At 56.7% G+C, this 21431-nt stretch overlaps 1 protein-coding gene across 1 annotated transcript; it reads right to left on the minus strand.

The window, feature by feature from the left end:
• Positions 1–3525: 3525 nt before the first annotated feature.
• On the minus strand, positions 3526–20566 carry LAD1 (ladinin 1). Its single transcript, XM_043569350.1, has 10 exons — positions 20330–20566; positions 10777–10914; positions 8677–9508; positions 8060–8164; positions 7191–7234; positions 5742–5814; positions 5501–5638; positions 4892–4978; positions 4553–4627; positions 3526–4208 (listed from the first exon to the last, which is right to left on the minus strand). The coding sequence occupies exons 1-10, from the start codon at positions 20365–20367 to the stop codon at positions 4203–4205; spliced, it is 1536 nt and encodes a 511-aa protein (XP_043425285.1). The 5' UTR covers positions 20368–20566; the 3' UTR covers positions 3526–4202.
• Positions 20567–21431: the final 865 nt, after the last annotated feature.

Consider the following 21431-nt stretch of genomic DNA (forward strand, 5'->3'; position numbering starts at 1 on the left):
GGTCTTTTCCATGACCCCCAGAGCCAGGTGGCAAGTCCTCCTCACTGGGAAAGGACTAAAACTGATACAGAATGTCAGATACAAGGTAGAACCTCCAGTCAAGAATGATGGTTGTCCTCAGACAGGCAGCTGGGCTGTTCAAGGGGGCTGTGAGGACCGCTGAAGCGCGTTTCCCCTCCCAGCCCCCCCACGCCCAGGGCTTTAAGATAAAGCAGTACAGGACTGTGATTGGCTATACCTACTAGACTGCGAGATACATAGGTCAGGGCCCAGGGTTTTTTGTGGTTTGCTTGCATGGATATGCCCACAGCCCCTAGCACAGTGCCCAGGGCATCTTGCAGCCCAGTACGTGATGGAACTAAAACGGAGGGGGAAGGCAAGTCTGGCAGCAGCCGAGCTAACTACCCCCCTCAGTGTCTCTGGGTCAAGGCCTGTGTCCTACCTCTGAAGAAGGAATGCCCCTCCTCTGGGCCAGGCCCACTCCTCCCGTGTGCCCCCCGGCCCTTCCAGCCCCTGCCCATCAGGGATGTACACTCTTGTCTGTTTCTCTGTGGGTGAAGAAAGCCAGTCTCCCCCTCCCTCCTCCACCCCTGCCTGACCACACACCCATGCTTCCCAGTCCTTGACTCTCCTCTCAGTCCTGCTGCCCTGGGAGCCACTATGCGGCACCAACAGCCATCATTTCTGCATCCCCTGCGTGCAGGACTTCCACTCGCCGCTCATCCACTCTATCACACTCCTGCCCCATCAACTCAGCTGAGACTGTCCCCTCCATGGTCCCCAGTGGCCTCTGAGCCCAAGGGCCTGATTCCCCCACCTCCAGGCTGATCCCCGCCATGTGGTCCTCCACGCTGCTGGGAGATCCGTGGCACGGCAAGCTGGGGCCAGGTGCCTGACGGTCAGCATCCTGGGGGAGAAGGACCCCAGGGAGGCAGAGAAGAGGCAGAGAAGAGGCAGGTGGTGGGAGCAGACTGACAGAGGAACGGTGAGCAACCAGGCTGTCCGGAGAGAGATGGAAGAAAAGCATTATCATCCTCTTTCCTGTCTAGCCCACAACAGCCCAGCCTTGCTTTGTGCCCTGGCCTGGAACCTTTTAGAATTTAAGAATTGTTGGTCTTAAATTTTCCCTTAACTCGAGCCACTTTACGTGGTTTACTGTTCCTCGTAAGCCCAGTCCTTCAAACGGGCCATAATTTGCACAGATGCCTGGGAGAGGGACCTGGGCACCTCAATTGCCACAGATCCCCATGGGAAAAATCCAGTAGGTTCTCACTGTTCATGGACTATGTGAGGCTCTCACAAACCGTTCTAAAGCAGGGATTTAATTCGGAGAACGGGGAGGCAGTGAGTCAGTGAGAAAGTCTAGCCACTTTCCAGCAGCCATATCTTGATACGACAGGGCTGTTCCCGACCTGTCGTGGATGCCCCTGTCCCTGCAGGTGGGGATATACAGTGCTAGCGATAGCAAGGAAGGGGAGACAAAGGCTGGTCCCCACCCAGAATTGCACTGGAAGAAGCGTATACTGGAACACTGCTTGCAGATTCAAGGGCCCACGAGAGAGCGGGCCATGTGTGAGGTCCCAAGGCCATGAGGGCAGGCAAGCAGGGCAAGGAGTGTTGGGGGGATGCGTGGGGGGACCTGCTCTGTCTGCAGAGGGTGCTCGATGTCACCTCCTCCAAGAGGCCTCCCCTGTCCACTCAGCCAGCCAGTCACCGCCGTGCTGCATTTCGTCCTCACACGGTCCCCAGCTGAAATTATCTTGTGCATAGATTTGTCTCCTTGTTGGGGGGCTGGCCCCCTGACAGGAATGAGGTCAGGGCCTTTGTGGGGGGGGATCCATGAATGCTAGGGACAAAGAGTCACGAGGTCGTGTCCCTCAACACTCTGTCCTGCGGCCTGTCCTTGATGGTCACCCCCAGAGAGGGTGTGCAGCTGCCAGGACACCCCAGACACCCAGGACCAAGCCATCCCCCTCAGGCCCCACTCAGGCCTCTACTCTAGAAGGTTTCTGGGAGCCTCTCCCAAGAAAAGTCTATGCAAGGACAGTTCTTGTCTGCTGAACAAATTCGCCCACCAGGGGACTTTCCAAAGTTTAGAAGAGACCATCATAAGTCTTTAGGTCCCTGTTTGAACCCTGAGTTCCCAGCAGGTCCTTTGAGTCTCTGGGCAAAGCTCATCACACTCCTCCCCCTGCCCCTGGTTTCGTCCAGCAGTGGAGACCATGGGGAGTGAGGAGGGCTAAGCCTGTGGGCCGGGAGACAGAAGAGAGGAGTGGGTCTGGGGTCTTCCCTCCCAGGAAGTGAAGGGGCCTGGGGGTCCCAAGCCCCTCCGCAGTCCGCCTTCATCCCCCAACCTCGGGGGGAGGCAGTGGGGTACAGGGCAGTGCCTCCACGTCCCACTGTCCCTAGCTCAGTGCAGGCACAGGACCAGCCACAGGAGACCCAGCAGCTGAAAGTGGGCCAGTCTGGGGTCACTGGGAGGTCTGAACAGATGGGGCCCTGAGGGCCTTCTGTCCCCCAGTCCACAGGACCCAAGGTAGGAGCCCTCACTCACAATCACAAAGGCTGGGACAAGGCTGGTGGTCCCTGGCTGGCTGCTTCTGTCCCACAAGCTTTGGGAACTGGGGCCTGATGATGGCCTTAAGGGCGGTGTTCTGAGAAACCCTGGAGTTTTCCAAGTATGTCTGCAGGCAGAGGATAAAGGGGAAGCAGGCAGAGCTCTGCACTGGTTCCCCCAGCTGGTTCTGGGTAAAACCAGAGCAGTCTGGAAGAAGAGTTCTAATGAAGTTCAAATGAAAAACTAAGTAAACGTGTGGGTGTGTGTATATGTGTGTGCATATGTGTGTGTGTATATAGTAGTGTATACGTGTGAGATATGTGTGTGTACACATGCATGTGTGTATACACACACACACACACACACACACACACACACATATATTTTTCAATTACAGCATTAAAGGGTTGGATAGGGCACCGGACTGACCAGGTTGGGTTTGTCCTAGATTCTCAGAAAGCTCAGCCGTCTCCAAGCCCACATGGGCCATGATGCTGGGGAGGACTGGCTTGGGGGAGAATGTGTTTGGGGAAGTGTGACAGCAGGCCTGGTATTGTAGGTGGCAGTTCTGCCCTCCACCAAGTTCCCATGCTAGGATAGGGCAGCAGCCCGCCTGAATGTGAGGAAAAGAGGGGCTGCAGGGAGAATGGCAACTGACCCCTCCCCTCAGTCCAGTCACAACAATGATGAACCTGGTTAAAAAGCACATCTTCCAGGGGGCGCCTGGGTGGCGCAGTCGGTTAAGCGTCCGACTCCAGCCAGGTCACGATCTCGCGGTCCGTGAGTTCGAGCCCCGCATCAGGCTCTGGGCTGATGGCTCAGAGCCTGGAGCCTGCTTCCGATTCTGTGTCTCCCTCTCTCTCTGCCCCTCCCCCGTTCATGCTCTGTCTCTCTCTGTCCCAAAAATAAATAAACGTTGAAAAAAAAAAAATTAAAAAAAAAAAAAAAGCACATCTTCCAGGAAGGAATCCATTTTTAAGGTATTATTAGTCACTTACACCTGAGAGTGAGCGAGTGTATCAGACCTTTCCTGAGAACAGCTTTTCCAGAAAGAGGGTGAAGGGGCGCACAAAAAGGCACTGAGCTCCCGGCCAGAGCCGCAGGCCAAGGAAGTGAGAGGAAAACAAAGCGGGGAGGGGGGCACATGGAAGACAGTGCAACTCCTTTACAACCCAGCCGATGGGCCTCAGCAAGCTGGAAGCAGGCCCGGGGGCTAAGGTGCGTAAATCCAGGCCTCAGCGAGGGACACCACAGGCAGGTGGAGGCCCCTGCTGGGAGCAGATCACAGAGGTGACCCTGAGGTTCTTCAGAGACAGTACCGCCCTGACCCTGGACGTGAGCGGGAACTATCTCCGGACGGGGTGTGGAGGTCACACGGTGCTGACGAGAACCAACGCTGTGCTGACACTGGGTCCCGGGATCTGCTGCGCCCGCAGTGGGGTGACAAGGTGCCGGGGGACACCTGCCCCCGGATGCTGAGCTGGGCAGGAGCTGGTTGAGTCTCCCCGACACTCCCGGCCCCAGGTCCAGAGCCAGAAAGGGGGCAGGGACAATGAGAGACAGGAATGCTGCTGGAGACAGGGCCCGGCCTGAGGGAGGGCCCCTGAGATGCAGACCTTGCGGGTCTGTCCCGGCAGAGGGCTCGTCACACCTGTGGGGGCAAAGGTCTGTCAGAAAAGACAAGGAGGTTCCTAGAGCTGGGAGGGAAAGGGGGCCTCCGGACAGGAAGGCATCCCTTTGCCCAAGGCCCACACTCATACCAGAGACCCCAAACCTGCTGGTTGATGTTGGGGGCGGGGAGGGGCTTTGCAGAGCTGCAGGGAAAGCAAAGCCAGATCGGGGTTCAATCAGCATTCTCAAGTTTGGGTCAAACAAGCTTGAGAGCAGAACCAGGGTATCCTGGGTACTAGACTGTGCAGCTGGAGGCCAATTAGTGTGTACGTGGGGGTGAGGGGTGGAGTCTCCCCAGGCCCGGCCCCTCTCTGCTCCTCTCACCTCTGCCTCCAGGAAGGAATCTGCTTTCTTTCCCAACTGGGTCCTCCTGGTGGCTGCCGGCTGTTTCCGCACCTCCTGGTTTGGGACATCAGGGTTTGGGGGTGGGGAACCAAGGCTGACTGCGGAGGGACTCGGGAACCCCAGGTTCCTCCCCTTCCTGAGAGGGAAGACCCCAGACCCACTCCTCTCTTCTGCCTTCTGGCCCACAGGCTTACCCTCCTCACTCCCCATGGTCTCCACTGCTGGAGCTCTGTTTCTCTCAGGGCTGTCCCTTCTCTCACCCGGGTCATTCTACCACAAAAGGCCTGTAGCACGAGATCTTGGGGAGGGACGAGGTACCTGGGGGTTCTGATCTCCAGATTCCTGGGTCCTGCTGATCCACAGGTTGAGCCTTGATGTCACAGCCCCTGAGAGCCTCATGTTCTCCTGAAAAGAAAGCCTCGCATCTCAGGGCTTGGGGCAGCTGGCAACGGGATGGCATTTTCAGAGGTCCTGGCACAGGGACATGACTCTGCCTCACTCCCGTATCCACCTAGCACGTGCCACATACGCCCCGGAAGGCCCCCGACGCTCCCCCAGGGAATGCTGCACACAGCTTGGGAGACAGGCTTATGAACAGCAACTCGAGTCAACAGTAAGTTCTGCCAAAACGGACATGAGAAAACGTGGAGCTTTCTTTTTGAGAGAGCGCAAGTGGGGGAGGGGCAGAGAGAGGGGGACCGTGGACCTGAAGCGGGCTCTCTGCTGAGAGCAGCGAGCCCGACGTGGGGCCCGAGCTCATGAATCGTGAGATCACGACCTGAGCCAAAGTCGGACGCTCAACCGACTGAGCCACCCAGGCGCCCCAGAAAACACGGAACTTTCTAGTATTGCCAGGGTCAAGTTCTGCATTTGGAGGCCTCAGGCCTAATCAGCCTGAAGACACCCAGCTGGGCCTGAGCCCCTCACCTTCCGGCTGGAGGCTGGGTCTGCTCGGCTCTGGCCCACCAGCTCCTTCTCGAAGAGCTGGCGCTTGCTGGCTACGCCCACGGGAGCCACAAAGAACTCGGTGCGGGAGGAGCCTGGAGACTTGACCGATTCCGACCTCTGGAAAGAGAACACCGATGGCTGGCCCACGAGGGTGACGTGCACAGACCACACTTACCACGCTCGTCAGGTGTCCCGGCCCCTCCACGAGAGCCCTGCCCACCTGAACAGCGGTGTGGTATCTCTCCAACTTCTCGCCTAACTTGACTGTGCTGGCCGGGAGCCTCACGCTGGCGCTGCGGGACGGGAGGACGGGACAAAACAGGTGAGACGGCTGCGCCGGGCCCGCCTGGGCCCCGAGCCGTACCCACCTACCCTTTTGGCAAAGAGAAGATGGCCTCCGTCACTGAATGAGGCGAGAATGGCTTGGCCAAAGTGAAAAACTACAGGAAAGTCCAGGGACTTTCGTCACCTCCCCAGAAACATCCCCACTCAGCAGGACACCCCCAGGGTCAGAAATATCTGCCACTCCCCCTCCCGCCCATTCTTGTCACTGGACCTCACACACATCTGAATCTCCTTCCTGTCTACCTTCCGCAGCGCTGCAGTCCCCTTCCCCGACCCCCTCTGCCGGCCACCCTGAGCTCTCCCCCACTGCCACCAGACCACTCCTACCCCAGACAAAGCCCAACCTGTCCTCAACAGCTCAAACCTCGCAGGCCACAGGGCAGGGACCAAACTCCCTGACACAGCATACAAGGCTCTCATGGTCTGGTCCCCGACTCCTCCCCGACACCAGCATCCACCCCAGCCCCCGACCGCTTTCTCCGCGGGCTTATGTGCCAGTTAGCTAGATACCTCACGCTTTTCATACTCTGTGCTTTTACTCGTGCTGTTCCCTCCATCTCAAGTCCCAGTCAGGAGGCGAGTGCTCCGTGATGTACTCTCCAGCTCCCGCAGGCTGGGCGGCTGCAGCCACTTTGGGGTTCCATTCCTGTCCCTGCACCCCCCTGCCGGGGCGGGGGAGGCGGCTCTCGCAAGTTTAATAGTCTGATGTGAGGTGCCGAACAGAAGCAGCCGTGCCTCATTCATATGTGCACCCCGTGCCACCACCGTCACCCCACGCCTCGCCTGGGATAGTTGGCCTCTACAAATGTTTAGGGGCAGGTGGACACAGCACGAGTGCACAGGATTCCTCGTGCTCGAGCACAGCTGCTTTCCAGACCCCATTTCAGCTTCCTTCTTTGAAAACACAGTCCTCAAACTACTCGCATCAAAATTATGGGGCACGGGGATGCTTATGGCGCACGGAGACTTGCGGGCCCCCCTGCGTTGGGTCTGCTGAAAGTCGTGGCTTCCCCTTCCCTGCGCTGTTCATGGTCCTCCTCCCCCTCCCCACCTCCTCCACCTTCAGAGCCCCACCCAAGCCCCGCCTCCTCTAAGAAGCCTTCCCCGTTCCCCGCCCCCCCATCCCTGTTCCATCTCGCTGGGCCTCGGTCCCTCATGTTGGTCCAGTCTCCCCGCAGGGTCTGGAGCCCTGGCCGAGGACTGCACCTTCCCCTCGGGTGCTCTATGGCACAGCCTGGCACAAGGAATACGGGTGGCAGTCGCTCAGCAAACACAGACTGAACATGAACAGATCAGACAAAGCCAGAGCCTCCAGGCCCCTGACCTGCGTGTTAAGGTTGTTTCCGAGTTGTCTTTCCTGGAGTTCATCTGAAACAAGAAGGATAGTCTCTGATGAGTGACAGTCCCCAGGAGGCCAGGGCCCTCCTCGAGGGAGAGGCTCAGCTTTCTGAACACTTCCTCTTCCTCCAACCCCCAACCAAACCTCCGTTAAAGATCCTCCTCTTGTCTGGGAGACACCTGCCTCCACCCACCAGGCCGGGTCAGAAGCCCCTCCCTGGCCCCACCACCACCACCAGCTCAACCATCTGTTTTCCTGTCTGCCTCCCTACTGCCCATGAGCCCTGCCAGGCAGGGACTAGCCCTGATCAATATCAGGCATCCAGCTTCCTCCCCAGGGCCTGGCACACATCAGGGGCACAAAGCAGTCAGTCAAAAATAAGTGAACCACCCAGTGAACCAAGGAACTAAGAGTAAATTATCAGAAATTGAGAAGAGAGTCCCCAGTCCATACCACTGTACCACTGGGGCAGAGGCAGAGTAGGGAGCGCTTGGAGAGCCCCACTGCTCTTGGTTCCTACCCTTCCCCGCTGCTCAAGCCTCCTGGGTGGGATCAGGAACTGCTGAAGGCAGGGGTGGGGCCCCTGCCACAGAACCTGTCCGGTGCCCTCTTCCTGCAGCTCTGGCCTTGTCCACTAGGTGGGGCTGCTCAGTCTCATCCACACCAACCCTCTGGGTCATTAACTGGCTCTCCTTCACTTAACCCAAGTCATCTGCTCTTGGCTACCCATGGGAATCCAAAACACCTCTCTATCCAAAGGATCCGCTTGATATCTAACCTAAGGCTGGGATAGATGCTGGTTTCCCCAGGTTGCCCTCCAGGGAACTGGAGACAAAGGTACCCTGGGCTCTCACCCGAAAGGAGATGGTCCTGGGGCTGGAGCGTTTGAGGGAGCTGCTGTAGGTGGCCTGAGTGGGTGAGGGTGTGTCCACCTCTTCCTCCTTGCTGGGGACTTTCACCTGGATGGAGTGGGGGAGTGTCATACGGGAGATCGGGGGAGCCCGAAGCCCAAGCTGCCATGGGGACCCCATGTGGCCTGGCTCATCCCAAGAGCTGCAGGAGGAAGAGGAGAAGAAAACCGTCCTGCCCCTCTGCCTCTGCTGTGGGGACGGTGGACACAGTTCCGTGGGGCTAGGCCACCAGGCAGAACTTTCCAGCAGAACTTCTGGAAGGATGTGAGGTTTCCCCAGAGTCTGCTGGTGTCCTGAAATCCAGGCCCTGGATCACGAGGGGGTTCAGGGTGGCAGGTGCTCCCTGGCAACACAGCTGATGCCCTTTTCAGCTGCCAACTGCCTGCCCTTGCCTCAAACGTCCCCTATTCTGACAGTGATTGGAAGCAGGTAGGGAGAGAGGAAATTGCCAAATCCAGCCCCACGGTGAGAGGACAGGAGACAGCAAGGGAGCCAGAGACCACCCAGGGCAGGATGAGAGGGGCACATGCAGGGATGGGAGGGGCGGGGGCACTGCCAACCTGGAGTGTGATGGGCGGGAGGCGGGAAGTCACAGTCGGAGAGTCTGGCACGCCCTGTTCTCCCAGCTCTGCCAAGGACGGGGGCCTCTTCTCAGAGAGGGCACTTCCCCTCTGCTCTGTGGTGGTGGGCTGGCCTCCCCCAGAAGCCAGCCGCCCCCCTGCCTGGGGCTGTCCCAAGGCTGCCAGCCTCTTTGGAGCCAGCTTTGTCTCTGCCGCTGAGGTCTTCTCGGACACCAGAGACTTCTCAAAGAGCAATGCTTTCTCAGAAACCAGTCTCCTTTCCGAGTCTGATGTCTTCCCTGGGGCCGGCAACTTCTCAGAGCCACTTGTTTTTTCTAGAATGGCCTTCTTCTCTGAGATGGCTCTTTTCTCTGACACAGAAGTTTTCTCAGGTCCCGGGGCCTTCTCCGAGATGGAGAACTCCTCTGAGACGAGTCTCTTTCCAGGGGCTAATGTCTTCTCTGGGATGGAGGACTTCTCTGAGATAGGGGGCTTCTCTGAGACCCCCTTCTTCCCGCCTTCTGCCTCTTGGCAAGCTCCCGCCAAGCTCTCCTCCTCCCTGGCCCAAGGGCCCCTCTGCTCCCGGCTCAGTCTCCGGCGAGGAGGCAGCTCCGCCTCCTTCTTGGGCATGAGGGGCTGCAGCTTGGCCTGCTCTGGGCCGGAGCTGTCCCTTCCCTCCTCTGCCTCCCGCTGGACAGGGGCCTGTGCAGCCTCCACTGCCTGCCGCCTCTGCCTCCGCTCCTGCCGTGTCCTGAGGGTGGTCTGGCTGTCCTCATCTTTAGAGGCTGAGGTCTGCGGCTTGGGCACCTCGGCTTCCTCCACGCTGGGCAACCTAGGCCAGAAGATGGAGAAGGGGTGGGAGTTAAGTATCAGAGGCTATCAGAGACGGGAGACACCCTGGGGTGTACCTGACCCAATGGGGATGCTTCCAGGGCCACCGGGGAGGCACCCCACCCCCCATCACTTAAAGAAAGATCACTTTTAACAGCCTTTACATATTGGGTTTCCACGAAGTCATTTGAACAATGCGCACCACGTTTTTAAAAAGTTTATATACCCCTATAAGGTCCAACTCTGCATGTTGAGACCCAGTCAACAAACACTGACTGAACAAGTTTGTCTGCGCTGGGCCCCGTGCCGGGTGGGGGAAGTCAAAAGGAATAAATGCAGTGCTCGCCCCTGAGAGCTTAGATCAAGACCAGAGACGTTCGGGGACTTGTCAAAGGTCGCACAGATGATCAGTGGTGGAGCCGAGAGGACAGCGCTAAGCTCTGACACGCCATCCTGCACTCCCGTTAGCCGCGGTGGCGGCCACGGGCACTGGGGCAGCTCGGGGCGCACACCCTGTTCCCCCTTCTCTTGGGGACCCAAGGGAACACGAGCAACATGAGAGGACTGTCCTAAACCCGTAGCACTTGGCCTCCAGCAAAAGGAGATTGTTTTCCTTCCTCACCACCCTGCTCTCCATGTGAATTGGGGCAAGTGAAATCACCGGCTAGGCCTCAGCGTCCAAATCTGCAAACCAGGCCTGTTGGGTGAAACGAGACCCATTCCACGTGATTGCCCAGCACAGTCCTGGCCCACAGGGGACTTCCATTCCCCCACAGCCCTAAAATCCAGGCGGCAAGAGTAGCCACCGCATCCCTCCCCTCAGAAGTGAATTATGGAGGTTCCGGGTTACAGGGGAGACAGCCTGGGTTGTGGAAAGAGTTGAGCCCACAGAGCCTGACCGATCCGGATGGCGAGTCCGGCTCTGCCAACCTTAGGTGTGCAATCTCAGCAAGTCACCTGTGTGTGCTCTTTGACCCAATTTCTCCATCTGTAAAATGGGTTAATGATACCTCTCTCCCGGGGATACTGTAAGGATTAAATGACTTCTATCCACCAAATGTGCAGCAAAGTATCGGCTCATGGATAGTGATTCTGGTTCTGAAGAGGGTGGAGGCGGGCAGCGTGGAGGAGGGTCTAGGGAAGGTGAGGAGCTTGAAGGACATCTGCGGACCCTTCATCTCATTCCCCGGGCTGTCTGGGGCAGCTAAGTCCATCCGGGTCACCTGGGACAGGGAAATGGTGCCTCGTCCCCCACCCTGACCCGAGCACCTCTGGGCAGCCGGTGTGTGTCCATTCTGGGCGAGCTTGGGAGCTTCCTCGTCCGTGGCCGAGCTCAGATTGCGGTGTCGCCGCCGGCGCTCTCGCTCCTGCTCCTCCTCATCTTCTAGAGTCCACTGCCTGGCCAGGCTGGGGGAGGGGGGTGGAGAGGATCAGTGCAGCCCAGGCAAGACTCCTGGGTCCCTGGATACCTATTCCCAGGGCAGACCCCTACGGGGCTGGGAGAAGACAGCAAATTCATTCTAAGCCTGGGCCATCTGTAGGTGGTTATGGCGCACTTGAAAGATGGCTGGGCTGGGGCGCCTGGTGGCTCAGTCGGTCAAGCGTCCGACTTCAGCTCAGGTCATGATCCCCGGGTCCGTGAGTTCGAGCCCCGCGTCGGGCTCTGTGCTGACAGCCCAGAACCTGGAGCCTGTTTCGGATTCTGTGTCTCCCTCTCTCTGACCCTCCCCCATTCATGCTCTGTGTCTGTCTCAAAAATAAATAAACATTTTGGGGCGCCTGGGTGGCGCAGTCGGTTAAGCGTCCGACTTCAGCCAGGTCACGATCTCGCGGTCCGGGAGTTCGAGCCCCGCGTCAGGCTCTGGGCTGATGACTCAGAGCCTGGAGCCTGTTTCCGATTCTGTGTCTCCCTCTCTCTCTGCCCCTCCCCCGTTCAGGCTCTGTCTCTCTCTATCCCAAAAATAAATAAACGTTGAAAAAAAAAATTAAAAAAAATAAATAAATAAACATTTAAAAAAATAATAAGAAAATAAAAAAAGAAAGAAACATGGCTGGGCTGAACTGAGACGTGCCGGAATTGTAACACACACAGGTAGTCCCAAGACGTAATATGACAAACAGAATGTAGAGTATCTTGTTAATAATTCTGCTTATTGGGGCACCTGGGTGGGTCAGTCGGTTAAGCATCTGACTTCAGCTCAGGTACTGATCTCTCGGTTCATGAGTTCGAGCCCCGCATCAGTGCAGAGCCTGCTTCGGATCCTCTGTCTCCCTCACTCCCTGCCCATCCCCTGTACTCTCTCTTTCTCTCTCTCTCTCTCTCAGAAATAAACATTTAAAAAATAAAAATAATTCCATATATTGTTTACACGCTGAAATAATATTTTGGATACCCTGGGATAAATGAGACCTATTATGAAAATTAATCATCTGTTTCTTTTCACTTTTTTAGTGTGTCTTATAGAAAATTTACAATTTTAACATGGTTCATATTTGTGGCTCACATTACATGTCAATTAAATTTCAAATAAAGGTACTACAAGGATTTGGATCAGACCAGAGTTTCCTATCCCGGGTACCACTGAGATTTCAGCTGGGTAACTTCATGTGGAGGGGCTGTGCTGAATTTAGGATGTTGAACAGCATCCCTAACCTCTACCCACTAGAGATACCTTAGCACCACCCCCCACTTGTGACAACCAAAAATGTCTCCTGTCTTTGCCATATCCCCTGGGGGACAAAACCACCCAGGATGACAAACACTGGGTTGGACTTGACTCTGGAATCCAGAGTGGGAAGGTGGGGCCTCCCTCTCTAGGGGTGACTAGGAACATGGGAGGGTGGGCACAGTTCTGCCTGAAGGAGGGAGATAAACTTGACAAGTTCCTTTTTCTTTTGGGTCCTGGATTCTTAGATAATATTCATCAATGGACAATGGCAGAGAAACTTTCTCAGAGGTTCCCAACAACCCACGGGATTTCTCAGCCGTTCAGAATGGGGAGACTCACAAATAAGGCCAATTACACCTGGGAAAGGTTCCAATATCCACTTCCCTTCTCAGGAGCTCTTTGGCCTCTCTCACCTTCTAGACCCAGCTTTCATTTGTCGGGGAGCAAGGGGACTCCATACACTCTATTTTGGGTTCCTGCTCCAGTCACCCTGCATTCACAGGACCAATCAGGCACTCCCACAGCCAGTCACCCACCCACCCACCCACCTCCTTCCGCACTCACCACCTGCCCATCTAGCCACCTGTCAATCCACACAGCCATCCACCCAGTCACCCCCCATTTCCCTGCCCAATCCCACCCACCCACCAATCATCTTTAGCCACCTGCCCTACCATCCCCCCCCCCCGTGCCTCACTGCCAGCCCACCCCATCTTCCATCCAACCACCCTTCCATCCCAAGCGAAGAGCAAATATGTCTCTAAGCAACTGCAATGGGCCAGCAAGTCAGCAACGGGGGGGTTCACAGAACAAGGCAACGTCCCTTCCCTAAAGGTACCTACTGTCGAGTGAGAAAGAAAAGTGTGTCCACCAATAACTTCCCCAACCAAAGCAAAGAAATTGCTCTGCAGGGGGGAGAATGATTACTGTAGGCCAAGATTACCAAGAAAGGCTCACGGACAAGACTGAACGAACCTGAGCTGGACCTAGGGGGGTGAACAGGATTTTAATAGAGGTGACAGGGGGCTGGAGAGAATCTGGCAGTCCAGGCAGAAAGGAGGGCCTGAGCAAGCCTAGAGGTTAGAGGTAGGGGGGTTGGAGGAGCAAGAAGATGTGCTTCACCCAGAGCCCTGGGAGAAAGTTTGGGCTGAGAGTAGCATGCCCTGAGAGTCAGCAGAGCAAGCCCTCTCTGGAGCCTTCCTATGACTCCCCCAGTGCTATCTGGGGCCCTACAGATAGGAAGAGTCTGGAAAAGGCCTTCTTCTTCCCTCCCAGAGTTACTGTGAGGCCTTCCTTTGGCCATTATCAGGTGTCTCTCCCAGCCTATCCCTCTGCCCAGCCCTATACCTTCTAGACCTTTTCCCCTCTTGCAGAGTATTGCCATGCAACCAAGACTCAACTGAAGGAACAGATGTGTTTCTTGGGGGGAAAAAATCATGCAAACCCACAAATTTTGCAAACAGAATCGCATATGAAAAGCACCTATGGAGCCTCCAAGGAAAGATTCCTCAAGGCCGCCTCTTGTAAGGCTGAGTCTACTCCTCCTCCCCTGGTGCACATCCCCCTCTTTCCTCTTCCTCGGTTTTCTTTACTAACATGAGGAGAAGGAGCCACACGATGGCTCCGATCTGGTTTTCTAAGTCCAACATCGTGCTGATCCAACATTCACCAAGTAATTTTTGAGCACTGACGACGTGCCAGGCATAGTTCCAGGGATCGGCGTGCAGCAGAGAAGAAGACGGAGTTCTTCCGGCCACAGAGCACATAGTGCAGGGGGCCGGGGTGCGGTCAGTGAGCAAGGAAATAAGCACATGGACAAGGCAAAGTCAGCAAGGGACACAGGACAAGAGAACCAGGTAAGGGGTAAGAGAGAGACGATGACTGGGAGGAGAGGGCCCTCTGAGAAGAAGCCAGAGGAGCCGGATCTGGAGGCAAGGTGGCCCAGGAGGAGGGCACAGCAAGTGCCAAGCCCTGGGTGTGACAGCTGGCTGTTTGGAGGAAGGGAGACCCAGAGCCAGAATATGGCCCGCAGGGACCTTGGACAGGGAGGAGAGGCCAGAGAAAAGGCCTTCATAGACCAGAGAAAGAATGTGGGTTGTACTCAAGTGTGCTGGAGACCCACTGGATAGTTTTACATAGAGGAATGACATGACAGAATTTATCATTATTATTATCTCTGGCTGCTGAAGGAAAAAGAATTGAGGGTGGCAGAGGGAGAAGGAAACAGGGACACCCATCAGGAGGCTCCTGCAATCGCCCAGGTGAGAGCTATGCCGGCGGTGGTGAACTTGGTAGCGACAGAGAGAAGGAAAAAGGGATGGAGTGGGAACACATTTTGAAGACAGAGCCAAAGGGGGATTGTGGATGCAGAGGAGAAAAAAAGAAGAAACACGGAAAACTAGATTTCTGGCCTGAGCAATTCCTGGTGCTGTTAGTACGATGGGAAAGATCAGGGGAGGAAGGAGTTTAGGGAGCTGGTGGGGGGAGGAAAATTCCATTTCCGGCTTGTTTGGGGTGAGGAGAAGAAAAGGACACCAAGGAGACTGGGGGGCGGAGTGTGAACCTGGAGGGAGGAATGAGGTCCTGTCCAAGACCACAGGGGCAGGGGGTGGTGGGGACAAGAAGACCAGCACAGAGTAGAGAGAACAGAAGTGTCTGGTCCACAGGAAGCCAGCTCGACGGATTGGGCCGGAGCCAGGCTGGACCAGCAAGGGAAGAATGGGAGTCAAAACCGAGGGACCGGTGAGAGCCAGCAACTCTTTGGAGAAACGTTCCTCAGAGAGAAGCAAATAAAATGGGGCAGTGCTAGAGCAGAATGTGGACTCAGGAATGACTTTTTTTTTTTTTTTTACATTTATTTATTTTTGAGAGAGAGAGAGAGACAGAGCGTGAGAGGGGCAGAGAAAGAGGGAGACAGAGAATCCGAAGCCGGCTCCAGGCTCCAAGCTGTCAGCACAGACGCAGGGCTTGGCCCCGCGAACTGCGAGATCATGACCTGAGCCAAAGTCAGCCACTCAACCAACTGAGCCACTCAGGCACCACTTAAGAAATGATTTTTTTTAAATATTTTATGTATTGATATTTATTTATTTACTTATTTATTTATTTGGACAGAATGTGAGCAGGGCAGGGGAGGGGCAGAGAGAGTGGGAGACCCAGAATCCAAAGCAGGCTCCAGACTCTGAGCTGTCAGCACAGAGCCGAGGAGGGACTTGAACTCATGAACAGCAAGATCATGACTTGAGCTGAAGTTGGATGCTCAACCGACTGAGCCACCCAGGTGCCCCCAGGAGTGGTTTTTTAATTGAGGTGTAATTTATATACAATAGACACACATCAAGTTTTGTTTTCTTTTTAAAGCCAGGCAAATGAAGGGGAGTAGAGAAGGTATGAGAAGTTAGGAAGGAAGGTGTGAGGCTGTGGTCCTGCAGGGAGAGGAGAGACCACAGGCCAGGGTACCTCTCATCTCCAGCATGCACCACGGCTCCTGGCACACAAGCGCCAGTGAATGTGGAATGAACAAGTGTGACCGTCGACTCTCAGATGTGCAGGCCGCTCCTCCTCCCTGAGAACCGAAAGCCTCTGTCTTGACAAGGAAGAGAACAAAGCAGGGACAAATCCTCAGCTCCCCAAAGGCAACCTGCCCATCTCTTACGAGCCAGGTTCTGATGCCCTCCCATTCCTCAGCTGAAGTTGGTTCACAAGAGATCATCAATTCGTGTGTGGTAAATGAATGATCAATCTTCAGATACACATAGCCTACAGGGGTATGTGAAGGCCTATGGGAATCTTGTTTAAGTTCTGAGGTCAAGGCCATAAGGCTTTGATTGCAGCCCTTCTCTACCAGAAGTGGAAATGCCAACTTCATCGGGTTCTCATCTGAGGCCATGTTTTCAGCTCTCTCCTTCTCGGGACTTATTCCCTCCCCCTATGAACACTTTGGGACCAGTTCTCATCCTCCAAAGCTGAAGGATCCATCCACGGGAAAGTGCCCCACAAAGCCGGAAGCTCTTCTCCCCTGACCACACCCAGCTGGGCTGGGCTGGAGCCTCCAGGATTCCTTGGTCCTGAGCAACCCCGTTCCCACACGCTCCTCTCAGCCCTGGGGGAAGCAGCTTATTTGTTTATTCTCCAGTGGGGCCATATATGGAGTGTGATCTGCCAGAGCCTGGTCTCCTCAGAAATGACTCACCCCCCCCCCACCCCTCCCCAGGCCAGCCCTAACCCTAAGGGGTCTCCAGGGCTGGAACTGCAGGAGGTGGGGCCCAGGTGTCCTTGAATGTCCACCAGTTTTAGGCCATGACCCCACAGTGCACCCAAGGTGGCTTGGTCACTCCCCTGCTGCTCACGAATCATGGGGCTGCCTTCAACCCCTGGCAAAACATGAATCACTTCACCTTCACCACCTTCACCACCACCCCACCCCGGGGGAGAAATGCTATTGCCAATAACTTGCTATAAGATGAGGAAACCGATAGAACTGGGGGGAAGGACGGGCAGGTGTCTGTCAGTATCCAGGAGGGGCCTCAGCAGGTATAGTTGTCGAAACCCCCGTAATAAATAAATGGTAACGAAGGGCCTTAGAACCTTTAGCAGCACACAACTATTTGCGGAATATGGTAAACAGCTCAATAAATGAAGGAACCAAGAAGTAAAGGTAGTAACATAGAAGTGCTTACTATAATGCCAGGCACTGTTCTAAGTATTTTACAAATAACATTGACATTAAACCTCACAACAGCCCTGTGAGGAAAGGTGGTGTTATCCCCATTTCACAGACGAGGAAATGGAAAGTCACTGGGGCTAGTAAATTTCCCAAGATACCACAACTAATAATATAACAATAATAATAATAATAAGATTCCATCCTAGGTCAGCCTCTCATAAGCCCGTACCCTTAACCACAATACCAAATGCTGGTAAAGGATGTCCTGGGAGGGCTGTCCCTCAGCCAGAGTGAGGCCCCACCTTCTTAAGAGCCCAACAGGGTATATATTCAGAGGAAGGAGCAGGGGAGGCTGGGAGGGCCTCTGACCTTGTGCGCTTCCCCACCCCAGGACAGGCCAGAGGTCATGGGAGAGCAGAGGTTTGGGAAAGCCCGGTGGCCAACACATTGACCAGAGCCAGGCCCAGGATGGAACCCGGGTCCCACCATCCAGGAGTCCCAGTCACTCTCACCAGCTGATGCCACAGCCCTAGGAGGCTGCCCCACCACACCCACCTTTGCCACAACCCTTTCCTCTGCCTCCTGGCCTTCATTCGGAGACAACACCCCTGTCTTTGCCTCCATGTAGGGCTGCTACCCTCCCCAATACAGCACTCACACCGCTCTCAGCTGCTGCAGACCAGACAGAAGTTAGATCTAAGGAAGAAACCCCTTCTCCCCTGCCCTGCCGGGGACCTCAAAACAAGCTTGAAAAACAGACCAAGGCTCAGCTGCTCTGGTTAAAGTAGAGGAAGGTGGGGGAAGGCTGCCCCAGAAGCATCTGTAGAACCCCGGACCTCAAGGAGCAGGATTTGCAAACCTCTGAAGGAAAGAGGAGCTGGGAGGCCCAGCTCTGACTGGCTGTAGGACTTTGGGCCAGTCTTCAACCCCTGAAGGAGACAGGTCTCTGGTTCCCCTTCTGCACAATGAGGGGTCACCACAGGTGGTCACCGAAGTCCCCTCTAGCCCTGATGGTCTAGGGAGAGGTGTCAGGGGAGGGCAGTGCTGGGAGGTGGGAGGTCTGCTCAAGGCCCAGGTAGGGAAATGATTAACCACTGGCTACTCAGTCCCAGGCACTCTCAGACCCACCCCTCACCCCCTGCAGACAGGCCCCGCCCAGCCTCTACCGTCACCCAGCCAGACAAGGGAGGAAAGGACGAGGCCACTAACCAGGGCGCCCTGCCAGCCAGCTCACCGCTGCCCCCAGCCCAGGGCTGGAGCATCTGAATTCCTACTTCGCACCAAGGCTAGGCTGCAGGCCGCCCTCAGCTCCCCACCTGGGCCCTGGCTGGAGCCACACGGGTCACACCCTCACCATAGTCCTCCCCAGCCTGGGAGACTCGGTTGACAGTGACTCACAGCCCTTTCCCTCCTGCCCGCTGAGGCTTGTTGTTCACGAAGGGAGCAGGGAAGGAGCGGTCCTCTGTTCCAGGTGCCTCATCAGGGTGACTGTTGGCAGCAGCTGTGTCTGCCCACGGGGCTCTGTGAGGGCTGGGGCCAGCAGGGAGGGCCGGCCAGGGGCTCCTGTGGCAGGACTGGTTCTCCAGGGCGTGTCTGGCACTGACCCTGGACATCCCATGGGAACTCGGCCCTACCCCAGCAGCCACAAGTCCATCTGAGCAGTGGACAAGCTAAGACCAGACCCTGCTCCCATTTGTAAAGTTCTCATGCCCCAGCTGCCCACCCACCACACATGCACACCCCATACAGATCCAGGCATGCTCTCAGACACAAAATCACATACATCCCACCCGTCTGTGAGCTCCTGAGGAAGTTGCGTGTGGTTTGCATTTTTAACCCAATGCCCTATACTGAGGTCTCCCATAAACATTCACACCAAACAGACTCAGACTCAGACTCCTAAGGCCCAAACTCAGCCACATAAGAACCTACTACCCACACAGATGCCTCCACACCACACAGGCCATAAACATGCTCACCCACACATACACCTGCACGTACACATACAGGCACACATCCATAGGCACAGATATGCCCACACCTAGGAGAAAAGACACTCCCACATCAACCCCCATGTACACTGACCCACACACAGAGTCCAAGGTCTGGACCCCCAAGCTCCACCCTCAGCACAGACCTTCCCTGGGGTGTGTCCAACCTCCCTGGCAGCCTAGGTTCCTGTTTTCCAGGGCACTGAGTTCCTTCCATTCTCGGGGCTTACTTTATCCCCTTTCTAGATCCCTTGGGCCCCTCCACCTGGGGGGTTACCTGGCCACTGTGCTTCAGAGCAGTGTGAGGTCTTGAGGGTCTGAGGAGGTGGGCCCCCAGCCCTGGGGAGATGAGACTGAGATGCTGGAGAAGCTCTGGGGCCCTTCTGGAGGGAGGGGAAGGAGATTCTAGAGCACTAGAGAATGCCTGAAAGCAGCCTTAATGGGGAAAGCCTGGGGAGGGTGCTGGTCTGCCCCTGCAGAGACTGCCTTGGCCTCAGGATCCAAATGCCCACCTGGGAGGGTCAAAAAGGCCAATTTCTCCTTGGCTGAAGCCTACGGGATCAAAGGAGTAGGAATCCAGCTGAGAGCTACTACGTGGGCCTCGGTTTCCTCAAGGGCAAAATGGGTGTATGTGACAGATGCTGCTGGGGATAAGGAGGTGAACATGCTCATGTGGACACTTCTGAGCAGAGGTGCAGGGTAGCTCCGAGAGGAGTCACCGGGGGTCACCAGCCACAGTGAGGGGCGCTGCCTCCAGGACAACCCCCCAACACCCCAGTTTTATCTAACCATCACAGGATGCCCAGCAGGCAGAGATTAGATACCTGGTTTCCTGACCCTTTGAGGGACTTGCCTACAAATAAGGAACGAGGCACAAAGGGGAACAGCAACTATCCTAGGTGATCCAGCGCAGACACCACCCGAAAATGCCAAACTCAGAATCTGAGCTTCATTGGGGCGGGAGGGGGGGGGTGGTGTCTGTTGCGCCGTGGTCTCTCAATCCACTGATCCTTCTACTTCCGACCCTCCGAGGAAGTGGTGCCCCCACTCCTCCTCCGCAAGAGGGGCTGAGGGACCCCTCCCCAGGGCCCTCCTCTCCCAGTCTCTACCAGAGAAACGTGACAGCAAGGGAGGCTTGTCTGGAAATGAGGCTCGGCGGCGGTAACTCTTAAACACCTCCCCAAACCCCCAACGCGTCCCCGCAGGTGGTCGTGTTTGAAGGGGGCTCTCCAGGTCGGGCCCAGCCTCCCCCAAGCACCCCGTGTGCGGCCTCAGTCCCCAAGAGGAGGAAAGGAAACCGTCGGGGAGCGAGAACACCGCTCTGTCACTTAAGAGTTCCCCAGTGTGCCCCCGGGGTCGTCCCCCCTTACGGAGCAGCAGGGCCAGCAGGATCAAGGCTCAGAGCCCGCCTCCCGGGCGGGAAGGGGTGGGGGGTGAGGGGCCGGCGCGCGGAGGAGACCCCGGTGCGGCTCCCCGGGGCCCGCCGCGGCGCTCACCTGGACAGCGCGGACCAGTCCTTCCTGCTGACAGCCATGCCGCTGAGCCCGCGGGCCGCCGTGTGCGCGTGCAGGGCCCGGCGGCCGCCGCCTCACCTGCGCGCCCCTCCCCCGCCGCCCGGCCCAGGTAGGGTCACATGGCCGCTTATCTCGGCCCGCCCGGCCCGCCGCCGCGAGCCGCCTCTTCGGGGTGTGGGCGGCCCCGACAAAGCCGCATTGATCTCCGCCCCGGCCGGCCCGACCGCGCGCCTGCCAGCGCCGGCCAGCTATCCGACAGGCCGCCGGACGGACCCACGGACGCACAGGCCGGCCCGGGGTCGATCGGCCGCCCGCGGCGAGGGCGGGGGACTTCCTGCTCAGAACCAGTCGGACCAGCTCGGCGCTGGGCCGCCTCCTCTCTCGCAGGGGCCTCGCGGGGCCCGGGGTGGCGGGGAGTGGGGCGGCTGGAGGGGACCCGAAGATCAGGGTCAGGCCGAGCACACTGGCGGTAAACCGACTTAGCCCCGTGAAACTTACGAGCAGAAGCCGAGCGGGAAAGTTAGAGCAGGTACCGCAACCTCGGGTCTGCAGCCCTGGGTGCCTCCCGGGGCCTCGGCACCCACCCCGCCCCTAATAGCACCCCCCCACCCCCACCCCCGAGATGAGCTGGGTCGTGCTTTCGCTATGCCGCATCCAAAACTGCCAAACGCGCCCCCTGTAAAGCCAACATCTCCACAAAATGAGATTTAAGAAGATTCAATTCAGCAAACATTTGAGTGCCCACAGCTCTGAAAACACAATGGTGTCAAAGGTACTGTCCTTGCTTTGCTGATACTGGACTTTGGGCTGGAGGGGCAGGGTGTGGAACAGGGCAGAGGAAGATCAGCTTTTCCCCCCGGAAGGAGTGAACCCCGATAACCAGGACTGGAATTTTGGAGCCACTCGAAGGCAACTCAGGCACCACCAGCACCCCCTGGGTCCCTTAAAGGGCCCATCTGGGCTGGTGGGTGTCGGTGCTTTCTAGCCAGGAACCAGCAGCAGGTGGGCAGAGAGAGGGCCAGTCACTGAGCACCGAGAGTCTTATCACCCCTGATGGATCAGAACTGCAAGGTCAGCAGCAGCT

This window comes from Prionailurus bengalensis, chromosome E4 (assembly GCF_016509475.1).
Source record: "Prionailurus bengalensis isolate Pbe53 chromosome E4, Fcat_Pben_1.1_paternal_pri, whole genome shotgun sequence".
Classification (NCBI taxonomy): Eukaryota; Metazoa; Chordata; class Mammalia; order Carnivora; family Felidae; genus Prionailurus; species Prionailurus bengalensis.

Coding starts and splice junctions, on each gene's coding strand:
- LAD1 (XM_043569350.1), bottom strand. CDS start 20,367: ATGGCTGTCAGCAGGAAGGACTGGTCCGCGCTGTCCAG. Junction 8,165..8,676: donor TCCCGCCCATCACACTCCAG/GTTGGCAGTGCC, acceptor CACTCCATCCAG/GTGAAAGTCCCCAGCAAGGA. Junction 5,815..7,190: donor GAAACAACCTTAACACGCAG/GTCAGGGGCCTG, acceptor CCCGTCCCGCAG/CGCCAGCGTGAGGCTCCCGG.